The 12,500-nt window shown below is 47.1% G+C and overlaps 2 protein-coding genes across 5 annotated transcripts in view; both read left to right on the forward strand.

Annotated features, from left to right (window-relative positions):
• Positions 1–10,570, forward strand: part of wdr62 (WD repeat domain 62) — a 29,188-nt gene extending 18,618 nt beyond the window's left edge. For 2 of the 4 annotated variants that reach the window (XM_044353835.1, XM_044353837.1), the window contains exons 18-34: positions 530–593; positions 669–788; positions 870–973; positions 1,149–1,201; positions 2,253–2,501; positions 2,694–2,761; positions 3,000–3,157; positions 3,325–3,438; positions 3,524–3,635; positions 3,777–3,849; positions 4,748–4,814; positions 7,093–7,212; positions 7,632–7,800; positions 7,901–8,148; positions 8,365–8,433; positions 9,823–9,917; positions 10,138–10,570. In XM_044353835.1, coding sequence (XP_044209770.1) covers positions 530–593; positions 669–788; positions 870–973; positions 1,149–1,201; positions 2,253–2,501; positions 2,694–2,761; positions 3,000–3,157; positions 3,325–3,438; positions 3,524–3,635; positions 3,777–3,849; positions 4,748–4,814; positions 7,093–7,212; positions 7,632–7,800; positions 7,901–8,148; positions 8,365–8,433; positions 9,823–9,917; positions 10,138–10,356 — 2,102 coding nt within the window. In that variant the 3' untranslated portion in view covers positions 10,357–10,570. The remainder of the gene's footprint in view (positions 1–529; positions 594–668; positions 789–869; positions 974–1,148; positions 1,202–2,252; positions 2,502–2,693; positions 2,762–2,999; positions 3,158–3,324; positions 3,439–3,523; positions 3,636–3,776; positions 3,850–4,747; positions 4,815–7,092; positions 7,213–7,631; positions 7,801–7,900; positions 8,149–8,364; positions 8,434–9,822; positions 9,918–10,137) is intronic. The other 2 variants (XM_044353836.1, XM_044353838.1) reach the window with 2 other exon arrangements.
• Positions 10,571–10,976: 406 nt separating this feature from the next.
• The window catches only part of arrb1 (arrestin, beta 1), a 51,830-nt gene continuing 50,306 nt past the window's right edge, over positions 10,977–12,500 (forward strand). Inside the window, exon 1 of the mRNA XM_044353843.1 lies at positions 10,977–12,036. Coding sequence (XP_044209778.1) covers positions 11,811–12,036 — 226 coding nt within the window. The 5' untranslated portion in view covers positions 10,977–11,810. The remainder of the gene's footprint in view (positions 12,037–12,500) is intronic.

Genomic DNA, 12,500 nt, shown 5'->3' on the forward strand with positions numbered 1-12,500 from the left:
AGCTAAAAGAGAGAAGAGAGTGAATGATAATGTGGCTCCATAAATAATCAGCTGTTTGCTGATGATGATGATGATGATGAGGATGAGGATGAGGATGATGATGAGTTGTGTTTCTGCTGGAAAGGAAACATCAGTAGTTAATAAACAGAGTTCAACTGTTAGCTGATGTTATTAGACTTTGTCTCTGTGCTGTGATGCACTTTAACTCCTGACTGAACATTATTAATGACGCGAACCGTCATCACTAAAGGCAGGAGAGAGTTAGCTGTTAGTTAGCTGTTAGTTAGCTTAAGTTAGCTGCTAAGCTAACTGCCGAGCTAAAGTAACTGACAGCTGTGGGATCAGTGAGACGGTTGCTAATAGAAGGAGAGAGCTGATGAACTAGCGTGAGTTTAATGTCCACAGTGATGAAGAATAAAACAACAACAGCAACACGCTGTTTATCTCAGCAGGTCAGCTCCTGGCTGGAGTCTGAAGCCTGACCTGAGAAGATGCAGTTGAAACATGATCTTCCTCTTTGTTTCCTCAGAGATCGTCACCTGTATGAGGTTCAGTCAGGACTGCAGACACCTCATCACCGTGTCAGGAGACAGGTAACCTCCTCTCAGCCGTCTGCTTGTTGAGGAAGACCTAAAGAACCGTGTTGACTTTGTGTCTGTGGTGTGTAGTTGTGTGTTCGTGTGGCGGCTGGACTCTCAGATGACCAGCACCATGAGGAAGAGGAGGGGCCTCCAGAGACCGAAGGCCGCACCTGAAACCTGCGGCGGCGGCAAACAGAAAAACATCAGGTGAGGAGGAGGAAGAGGATGAGGAAGGTGTCGGTCTGCAGCCGGCGGGTGATGTTTGAAGATGACGTGTGTTTGTTTCAGGAGGGAAACCTTCATCACGGTACCGTCCTCTCTGCTGCCTCACACGGAGGAAGAGGAGGAGGAGGAAGAGCTCAGGACTCCGGCCAGACTGGACTCTGCTCAGGGTGAGGAGGAGGAGGAGGAGGAGGAGGAGGAGGAGGAGGAGGAGGAGAAGGAGGAGGAGGAGGAGGAGGAGGAGGAGGAGGAGGAGGAGATTAATGGATCAGACTGACAGTCAGCTGACGTGATGGTGGGAGGAGCTCTACCTGCGTCAGGTGACTCTTGTTGTTTGTGTTGCAGAAGCTCAGCTGCTCCAGACCAACGGAAAACTGCCCATGTGGTTCAGAAAACTGGTCAGTCTCATCTTCCTGTTTGTTTACTGATCCATCTGCCAATAATCAATCAGTCTGTTGATTGATCTCCTTTAGTTTCACTGCTGTGTTCAGGTGTAGACAGGTGTGTGTGTCTTCAGGTACAAGTACACAAGTACTATGAGCTTGATGTAGTTAAAGTATTGCAGTAAAAGTACATAAGTATTATGAGCTTGATGTAGTTAAAGTATTGCAGTAAAAGTACATAAGTACTATGAGCTTGATGTAGTTAAAGTATTGCAGTAAAAGTACATAAGTACTATGAGCTTGATGTAGTTAAAGTATTGCAGTAAAAGTACATAAGTATTATGAGCTTGATGTAGTTAAAGTATTGCAGTAAAAGTACATAAGTATTATGAGCTTGATGTAGTTAAAGTATTGCAGTAAAAGTAGTGGTTTGGTCCCTCTGACTGATATATTATTATATATGACATCATTAGAGTCAGCAGGTGTAAATAGTTTCCAGGAAGTTGTTGTTGGATCTTTACATTTTTCAAAATAAGACCAAAATGTTATTTTCTATCTTTGTGACCAATCAGATCACTGGAAATAAAGCGTCATCGTTCCTACAGGATCCCGACATGGACAAAAGTCCTGAGTTACAATAAAGTGACAAGTAAAAAAAAGATCAATATGTATTTTTATAGATCAGTAGAAACATTTTATTGTTTCGTGTTTCTGGTTTTAAATCAGAGCTTCTAACAAACGGAGATCGTTTTATTTTAATAGTTTAATAGTGATTTTACTCTCTGATTCATGGCTGCAGTCAGAACAACATCAGACAACTGTGATGAAAACTGCAAATAAACCTCTTTCACATGAACGAGCTCGTTATTAACGACCCGCCTCTTGTTAGACCAGAGTCCCTGAGCTTCATAGTTCTGGTTCTGGACACCGTCAGGCTCAGTGAAGCCAGAGAAGCAGAAGCTCCTGGATGTGTTGAACAGGCCTCAGGTGTCTTCAGGTGTCTTCAGGTGTCTTCAGGTGTCTTCAGGTGTCTTCAGGTGTCTTCAGGTGTGTGTTGTGTGTTCAGCAGGGTCAGGGCGGAGCCTCCACTGCTGTCCAATCAGACGCCGACCCTGAGCCTCGTCAGGTACGGAGTCGGTGGACGGAGCAGCTGAACCCTCTGACCATCTGCTCCCACTTCTCCCCGAGTCCCACCAAGAGCCACGAGGAGGACGAGGAGGAGGAGGAAGACTTCCACCCTCAGAGTCTGGACAGTCTGCTGGGAGAGGAGGAAGAGGAGGAGGAAGAAGAAGAAGAGGATGGAGAGGAGGAGAAGGTGAGACCAGGTGTTACCAGACCAGGAGCAGGTCCAGCGTGTAGAACAGATCACAGGATGAGACTCGTCTACATGTTACACTTAATAACTTCATTAATGAGGTCACCAGGTGTTATCAGATAAGTGATGTCAGAGCAGGTGAGCAGCAGAGGATGATGGGTAACGTTCTCTGTGACTGCGTGTGATGTGCAGGTGCTGCAGACTGCAGGTGAAGACCGGAGCAGCTACATCCTTTACCCCAACATCACCAGCGCTGACAGGTGAGCCTCACGATCATCAGCTGATCAACAGCTGATCATCAGCTGATCACCTTCACAACAACAACAACAACAACAACAACAACAGGTACACAGGTGAGAGAGAGAGGGGGGCGATATAGCTGAATCCTCTGTGTGTGTGTGTGTGTGTGTGTGTGTGTGTGTGTGTGTGTGTGTGTGTGTGTGTGTGTGTGTGTGTGTGTGTGTGTGTGTGTGTGTGTGTGTGTGTTTGTGTTTTCAGGGAGTTTGATGTTCAGGGTGTGACTGATGGACGGCCGTCTCTGACCTCACTGGAGGTCAGAGGTCAGGGGGCGGGGCCTGTGTGGAGCAGTCAGTTGAGTCCAGACTCCGCCTGCTCCGAGGGGTCAGCAGGAAGTGTGGAGCAGCAGCAGGACGCCGGTCAGTGTCGCACGTTTACACAAACACCCGTCTGTGACGACACATCACTGCACCAGTATCCAGCTGACATGCAGCATGTGAAGCTGGATACTGGTGCAGTTACTGGTGTGCAGGTGTGCACGTGGGATCAGCAGCAGAGTGTTGTGAGGTTGTTTCTCTCCCGACAGACACCGACTCTCTGAGTCAGGGCAGCTCGGTGGGCAGTCTGGGTCTGGAGGACGACGAGGACAGGAACTCTCTGAAGAACCACTTCGACACGCTGTGCTGCAGTCTGTCTGACGGTATCACTTCCTCATCATCACTAATGTGTTGACTCATGTCACATGACCTGTAGGCTGAAGTCTGTGTGACCTTTTGACCTTTCAGAGAAGTTTGATACTGACGTACGGACTCTGCAGCCTCTCGAGGAGAAACACTTCCTGAACCCCCGACTCAGCATCTCCACCCGCTTCCTGTCCCGCTTCCAGGACCGGATCAGGTCAGTTTACCCACAATCCTCAGGGCCCGAGGCTGTGATGGCTGGTAGAGCGGCTCGTCCGCTAATCACAAGACTGTTGACGTCTTTCACTTCACCTGGTTGTTGTCATGGTGATAACTGTTCACACCTGCTATGTTTTAGGACGTGGCGAGCTCCGCCTCCTGTCTCCATCCCATCCAGGATCTCAGAGGAGAGCAGCGTCAGCAACACATCGGTACGTAAACACACCTGAAACACACCTGAAACACACCTGAAACACACCTGAGACACACCTGAAACACACCTGAGACACACCTGAGACACACCTGAAACACACCTGAAACACACCTGAATCACACCTGAGACACACCTGAAACACACCTGAAACACACCTGAGACACACCTGAAACACACCTGAAACACACCTGAATCACACCTGAGACACACCTGAAACACACCTGAATCACACCTGAGACACACCTGAAACACACCTGAGACACACCTGAGACACACCTGAAACACACCTGAAACACACCTGAATCACACCTGAGACACACCTGAGACACACCTGAAACACACCTGAAACACACCTGAGACACACCTGAAACACACCTGAAACACACCTGAATCACACCTGAGACACACCTGAAACACACCTGAGACACACCTGAGACACACCTGAAACACACCTGAATCACACCTGAGACACACCTGAAACACACCTGAGACACACCTGAAACACACCTGAGACACACCTGAGACACACCTGAAACACACCTGAAACACACCTGAAACACACCTGAGACACACCTGAAACACACCTGAAACACACCTGAGACACACCTGAAACACACCTGAAACACACCTGAATCACACCTGAGACACACCTGAAACACACCTGAGACACACCTGAGACACACCTGAAACACACCTGAATCACACCTGAGACACACCTGAAACACACCTGAGACACACCTGAAACACACCTGAAACACACCTGAAACACACCTGAAACACACCTGAAACACACCTGAAACACACCTGAAACACACCTGAGACACACCTGAGACACACCTGAGACACACCTGTGCAATACAAGATGTACTGCTGAGTGACTAAATGTTTGTGTTCAGGTGAACTCGGAGTCGAGCAGAGAAGTCACTTCATCAGAGTTGACTTTGAAAGAAAACAGCAGCAACGGTGAGTCTTCAGTGTTTTTGTTCTCTTACAGAAATAATGTGAAATCAGCTGTGAAACAGGAAGTCAGCAGGTCGTTCAGGTGTGATTAACACACCTGGTCACATGTTGAAGACAGGAAGTCAGCAGGTCGTTCAGGTGTGATTAAAGCACCTGGTCACATGGTGAAGACAGGAAGTCAGCGTCTCACTAGTGTAATTGAGGGTTTCGTTCCATCGCTGCGGCTCATATGATTTGCTGCTCAGTAACCATGGTAACGTATTCAGCAGAACTAGCAGGCTAATTGTTGAGCTTAATTTAGCTGCGCGTCAAAGAACATCCGACGGGCGGAAACAGTCCTCAAAGAACGGTTCCATCAGGCGTCTTTTCACACTCGCATCACTTTCGTCACGTCTGTGATTTTACAAAAATCTTTCAGTTAATCCCCGTTTTCTTCACGGTCACCTACATGTTATTTCAGTGTTCCACCACTGCCTGATGATGAAGACTCCTTTATATTCTTCATCTGGTTTGTTTTGCTGCTGCTGAGAAGAACAAACTCTAGTTTTCTCTTCTGGACCATCGACTGTTCTGGACTGGGTTAGAGTTAGTCTGGTTCATGTTGACCAGTGGAACCACATGACTGGTCTCATGTTGTCTCTGCTGTTTACTGTCAAACACTAAAATATTAGTGATTAAATTCAGTGTAAAAGTATTAAAAATATATTAAATCTATTAGTGTTAAATGTCTTCTAGGAGTTTTAGATTCTTTTTGTGACATTTTAAATTAAATTTATTTGTTATTCAGTCAACTGGCTGTTTGTCTTCAGTGTTGAAACAAAAACATGAACTTTAAACCAATAAGAACATGAAATAAATCACTAATCAAATCCATTAATAATAATATTTTCTTCCTTATTGTTTTAGTTGTTTAGTATTTAACTGAAGAATGATGATAGTTTCAGGTGTGGAGTCGACTCCATGAGGACGTTGAGTATCTGAGGTGGAAACCAGTCCGAGCAGCTGGACTGGTTCTGCTCCGCCGGCAGATACAGACCAGTTCAGATCAGATAGACTTCATGTGTTTCCTGCTGATGTTTCATCTCAGTCCTCCAACACAAAGACTTAACTTCACTTTTTACTTCCTGTCAGTTTCATGTTTCACATGTTTTTCTTCTTCCTGTTTGATCAAAACTTTCTGATCAGAAACTTTATTCTGTTTCAACTGATCGATCAATACGACCAAAATATCAAGTTTAAATTTGATTAAAAGCTTGTTTGGGGATCAAACAGCTGCTTCACTGCTTAAACACAGTAAAACCTGCCGGCGGCTCAGTCAGTGTCATCCTGGAAACATCCTCCATAGTTCTCATTTCACAATAAAATCAACCTGGAAATAAAAACACAAAATAAAAGTAACAAAAAAGAAAAATAAAGAGAATCTGATGATTAAACTTCATCAGACGAAGAGGAAAGTTTCTACAGACAAACGGAGTCGATACATGATCAGTACCGGTCTACACTGACCGTCGCTCCGCTGAGCTCCAGCAGCATCTTGCTGTCGGTTCACTGTGGGCGGGGCTTAGCGCTCCTCGCAGCACGGAGCGCAGCGGTGAACCAGGTGAAGCACTCGAGCTGCCGACGACACTCGTTACGTTACTGCAGGTGAAAAAAAAACGTTTTGGGAGTAAAAAGCAATTAAAAGTAATTTAATCCAAGTTGTCTGAAAAAGTGGGCGTGGTCTTCTAATCAGGGTCAACATGGTATTTATATTTAACAAGAATGTCTCTAAAACACATTCAGTCCCTCGAACCATAAACAACAAGAGTTAATAATAATAGTTCAGATAATAAAGACGGGATCTCTGAGGTCTGTCTCACCCGACCAGAGAAATAACAGATCCATAGTTCTGATCTGAACAGGTGAGGCGGGAAAATCACCTGAATCCTTTAGAGACCATAATCACACAGAAACATCTGCAGGAAGGAGATTCACAAACAAACACATATAAACACATATTAACCTTTAGATTGTGTTCTCATCAGCTCCACTAAACGTTAACTGTCAGTCAGCTAATTAATGAACTGCAGGATTCACTGCTGGGTCACAATAAATAATAAATAATAAACAATAAATAATAAATCTGTATCAGATTCAATATTCAGTAAAGATCAGAGGCTCCAGGACGTTTCTCTGCAGAACTCCACATCCTAAAACTCAGAGCAGAGACAGGATGTTCAGTGTGTGTGTGTGTGTGTGTGTGTGTGTGTGTGTGTGTGTGTGTGTGTGTGTGTGATGACAGCGAGGAGCAGATCTGTCCTCCGTCGGAGAACTTCCTGCATGATTTCCCATCAGCCCCTGCGTCGCCCAACACGCCGACGGCGCACTGTGGTGGTCGTCCAGTGCAGAGAGACTCTGGGAGGTGTGTGTGTGTGTGTGTGTGTGTGTGTGTGTGTGTGTGTGTGTGTGTGTGTGTGTGTGTGTGTGTGTTTGGACACCCGGGTGTTTTGGTTGCAGTTTTTTCTTTCTGTTGCCACGAGGTGAAAACATTTCGGGGTCGGAGGTCATCATCACGCTTTACTTCCTGTTAAAGGATCCTAAAACATAATGATCATGTTTACGAGTCCTTTCTGTTCACTGCAGCTGATGATCAGATCAAAGATCAATAAGTGATCAGAGAGCTTTCTTTACGTCTGAAAACTCACCTGTCTGATGACAAACTGATTATTGATTATCTGAACAGAGCTCAGGTGAACTTTGACCTTCAGGTTACCATGGAAACATCACCCTCTTTCTAATCACTGCTCACTTGTTCACCTTTGACCTGGTTTCTTCAACCAGACGTCACCTCCAGGACTCCGGCGGTCCAGCAGGGGGCGCCGCCGCCGCTCCGATCCTCGGGAATCACAGCCAGCCGGGACCCCCCCTCCTCTAACACCTCCACGTCCCAGGAGGAGGACAAGGAGAACGTCTCCAGCTCCTCTGACCTCCACCTGGACCAGACCAGCAGGTAACACCTGGACCCGCATCAGCCGACACACAGACGGACTCCAGAGAAATGAGAAGTTGAGAAGGTTTGACAGTAAACGTGTGTTTAATGTTTCCGTCAGCGCGTCTCAGGTTCCTGCATCCAGCCCGCAGCCGCTGGCCACGCCCCCTGTGAGGTCACCAGGCGGGAGGTGGAGCGTCAGCAGCGTCGAGGAGACGCCGACCAATCAAAACCGAACCCTGATCTTCAACCCCGCTCCCTCCGTCACCCCCGCAGCCACGCCCACGCCCTGTGATGTCATCGCCTCTGACGTCATCACCAGGCAGGCTGATGGTCCAGGACCAGAGACCAGGATCCAGACTGATCCAGGTAGTCCAGGGAGGAGTGTTTCTGGGTTTAACTGAAAGGAAGGTTTTATTTCCTGTTTCCTGTTAACTTTGCTCTAAACATGATTATTACATCAATCATTCAACAGCGGATCCATCACGGCGACTAAACATCTGATGAGCGATCAGATCTGATTATTGATAATATTTATAAAAGTCAAAACAGAAACGTTTGTATAAATCTTTGTTTGGGTTTCAGTGTCAGAGCTGTCGGAAGCCCCGCCCACCTGCTGTCCCCTGTCAGAGAGACTCCGCCCCCCTCACACAGGTAAACAACACCTGCTGTCCCCTGTCACAGAGACTCCGCCCCCCTCACACAGGTAAACACCACCTGCTGTCCCCTGTCACAGAGGCTCCGCCCCCCTCACACAGGTAAACAACACCTGCTGTCCCCTGTCACAGAGGCTCCGCCCCCCTCACACAGGTAAACAACACCTGCTGTCCCCTGTCACAGAGGCTCCGCCCCCTCACACAGGTAAACAACACCTGCTGTCCCCTGTCACAGAGGCTCCGCCCCCTCACACAGGTAAACACCACCTGCTGTCCCCTGTCAGAGGCTCCGCCCCCCTCACACAGGTAAACACCACCTGCTGTCCCCTGTCAGAGGCTCCGCCCCCCTCACACAGGTAAACAACACCTGCTGTCCCCTGTCAGAGGCTCCGCCCCCCTCACACAGGTAAACAACACCTGCTGTCCCCTGTCACAGAGGCTCCGCCCCCTCACACAGGTAAACAACACCTGCTGTCCCCTGTCACAGAGGCTCCGCCCCCCTCACACAGGTAAACACCACCTGCTGTCCCCTGTCAGAGGCTCCGCCCCCCTCACACAGGTAAACAACACCTGCTGTCCCCTGTCACAGAGGCTCCGCCCCCTCACACAGGTAAACAACACCTGCTGTCCCCTGTCACAGAGGCTCCGCCCCCTCACACAGGTAAACAACACCTGCTGTCCCCTGTCACAGAGGCTCCGCCCCCTCACACAGGTAAACAACACCTGCTGTCCCCTGTCACAGAGGCTCCGCCCCCTCACACAGGTAAACACCACCTGCTGTCCCCTGTCACAGAGGCTCCGCCCCCCTCACACAGGTAAACCCCTGCTGTCCCCTGTCACAGAGGCTCCGCCCCCTCACACAGGTAAACAACACCTGCTGTCCCCTGTCACAGAGGCTCCGCCCCCTCACACAGGTAAACAACACCTGCTGTCCCCTGTCACAGAGGCTCCGCCCCCCTCACACAGGTAAACCCCTGCTGTCCCCTGTCACAGAGGCTCCGCCCCCTCACACAGGTAAACAACACCTGCTGTCCCCTGTCACAGAGGCTCCGCCCCCTCACACAGGTAAACAACACCTGCTGTCCCCTGTCACAGAGGCTCCGCCCCTCGAACATCAGAGGAGGAACTTTTTACACAACTGGTGGGAAAATAGCGGCCCGTGGGCCAAATCTGGCCCCCCAACAAAAACATTCGGCCCCTGAAGAAAAACTGAACTTTTATTATTTACATCAAAACTTTAACGATCATCCATCAGGCTGCACTATGATGTTCTACTAATTATATTCTTCAATTAATTAATTAAAGTGTTCAGATGTTTAACGATGTTTCCTGTGACGCCACCGTCAGGACGAACTGCATCACTGATCCTCTGGATGTTTGTTTCCAGGTGAGTCTGACGAGGCGTTCAGTCTGCAGCGGTGTCAGCAGGTCGCTAACGAGCTGAGACAGACGGCCAGACACGCCGTCCACCTGTACAGACAGGTGAGAGCGCCGCTGTGTTATGACATCATCAGTCACATGTCTGTGACTTCGATGGAAACAGGAAGCAGCTTGTCTGATGTTTTTTGGCGTCATGACGACACGTTGAAACTCAGGATTATAAAACATTTTAGCTTCTTCTGTAATTAACGAGTTGTTTAATTAGATGAAATTGTTGTTATTTTGTGTTATTTCTTGTTTTTAACGCTCGTCGGTGCTTCAGCTCGGCGAGCGGCAGACGCAGATGTCGTCGGTGTTGCGGGAGGCGTTTGATGTCGTTCACCTGGACCTGCAGGCGGTGCTGCAGGGGGACGGGCGGGGCGGCGGCGGCAGCGGCGGCGCCCCCTCTGGTGAACTGGAGGACGACAGGACGACGTCTCTGCTGGAGAAATACTCAGAGCTGCTGGTTCAGATGACCCAGAACAAACTGAACCGGATCTGATCCGGAACCGGTCGGTACGGAGGCTGAAAAAGGACAAAATTCACTTTAATGTCAGCTGACGGATCTGATCTGCTTTATAAACAAAAGTATTAAAACTATGATGCACCTTATTTGTTTTTCTGGCAGAAACGTTACGTGTTGTTTTAAATCACCGTCACTGTTTGTACATAAACTGTTTTATTTGTTTCTTAATAAATGTTCTTTGTGTCTTTTAGACGTCAGTATTTTTTATTTCAGACTTTAATGTTTTAATTAATAAAAACAAACTTTATTCAATACTGTTGTTAACAATTTATGTCATAAAGTCAGAACAATAAAATGTTTTAAATGTTATTTATCTCCTCATTAATCAAACATTATAGAAATATTTTATTTGATGATAAAATTTAATTTATAATACTCTCTCGTCTTGGATTAAGTTTTTATTATTAATCTGTATAGAAGCTGATATAAATACATCACACTCAGAAAAACACAAAAGTCAAGTTTTATTAAAATAAAATGGAAAAAGAAAGATGTAAAAAAGATTCATATATATATATTTATATTTAATGAAATAAAGTTCCTTCTTAATACACAAAACAATTTTTAAATTTGTGGGTTTTTAATTTTCAATGGATTTGATTGATTGTCCTGAAATCAATATCAGTCTGTAGTAATAATTACCATAAAATTGACCATTTATTATAATGAACTAATCGGTTTTATCTCATTTCTGAAAATGATGCAACTTAAAGAGTATTTATATATTTTATAAAATGAAAACGTCACGAGCTGCAACATGAAACTGAGATAAACTTTATGTTAATGATTTTATTCTTGGCAGCTTTGATCCTCCGTACCTGTAACTGCAGCTCATCAGATAATGTCAAACTTTTAGACTTTAATTATCAATCAATCTATCAATCAATCAATCAATCTCTCTATTGATTATTTCTATAGCACCAAATCACAGCAGACGTCTCCTCCGGGCAGGTCGAGCAGCTCTGGACTCTTTAATTTACGGAAACAAAATTAGTTTTTCAGTGAAAACTTCAAATATGTAGAAAGACTTTTAGTTTCCTTTGATGTCGCTGACAGGTGAGACCCTCAGGGGGCGTGTCCTGCATGGTCTGTTTGTTTGTTTGCTTGTTTGTTTCCTCCTCGGAGTAAACAGGAAGCACGGTGAGTGGGCGGTGATTGGCTGAGAGACCCGGCAGCTGGCCGCGTGGCCCCGCCCCCCGTCAGAGTGACGAATCTGAAGGGAAAAAAGTTGAAAAACAACAAAACAAACAAACATCAGAGAAGAAGAAAGATCAACAACATGGCGGCGGGCGGAGGACCGGCTGTAACAGCGAGCTGTGTGTAAACATCAGGCCGGCCTGAGAGCGTCTGTTCGCGGGGAGACCGCATGAAGCAGCCCGGGCTGCGAGGCGAGCATCAAGGCCGCTGAGACCGTCAACACCCGCAGAGCCATGACAGATGCAGCCGGAGAGTCCGAGCGGAGCGGCCGGGGGCAGGCTCCGGGAGGGGACGGTCGGTCCCCGGCTCCGGGAGGGGACGGTCGGTCTCCGGCTCCGGGAGGAGGAGACGGTCGGTCCCCGGCTCCGGGAGGAGGCAGTTGGAAGAGACATATCGTCCGTCAGCTGAAGCACAGAGACCTGAACCAGCACGACATGTTCCAGGACCTGATCCGCTTCTGTACGACGGACAAGTATCAGTTTGATGTGTTTGAAACTAGAGATTCATGTTTCAGGCAGCAGAAAGTTGAACTGCTCTCTGATCACTGAGCTTTAACAGCTGCACTGATTTCCTGTCTGCGGGTTCTTTGGTTTGAAGTCTTTTAAAGGTTTTGGAGGTTTCTGGTTTCTGAACTTCAGTATAAAACTTGTATTAAATAGTTTCCGGAGTTTGGTTGAACTTCAGTAAATGTTTAGTTATAGTTCGTGTGGAAGCAGGTTGAACATGTTGAACATGTTGCTGCAGGAGTTTGTTACCTGCAGACATTCAGATAAATCTGAGTTTTTACACTTTGTAACCACACCCACCAGTGACGTCACAGCACCCCGTCACACCACATCCTGGAGTTCACCTGCTCATCAGAAGTCAACCAGCTGCAGAGATGTTCAGCGTCTCAGACAGGAAGTTAGAAATAACCACATGTT

Source organism: Thunnus albacares, chromosome 6 (assembly GCF_914725855.1).
Source record: "Thunnus albacares chromosome 6, fThuAlb1.1, whole genome shotgun sequence".
In the NCBI taxonomy this organism is placed as follows: Eukaryota; Metazoa; Chordata; class Actinopteri; order Scombriformes; family Scombridae; genus Thunnus; species Thunnus albacares.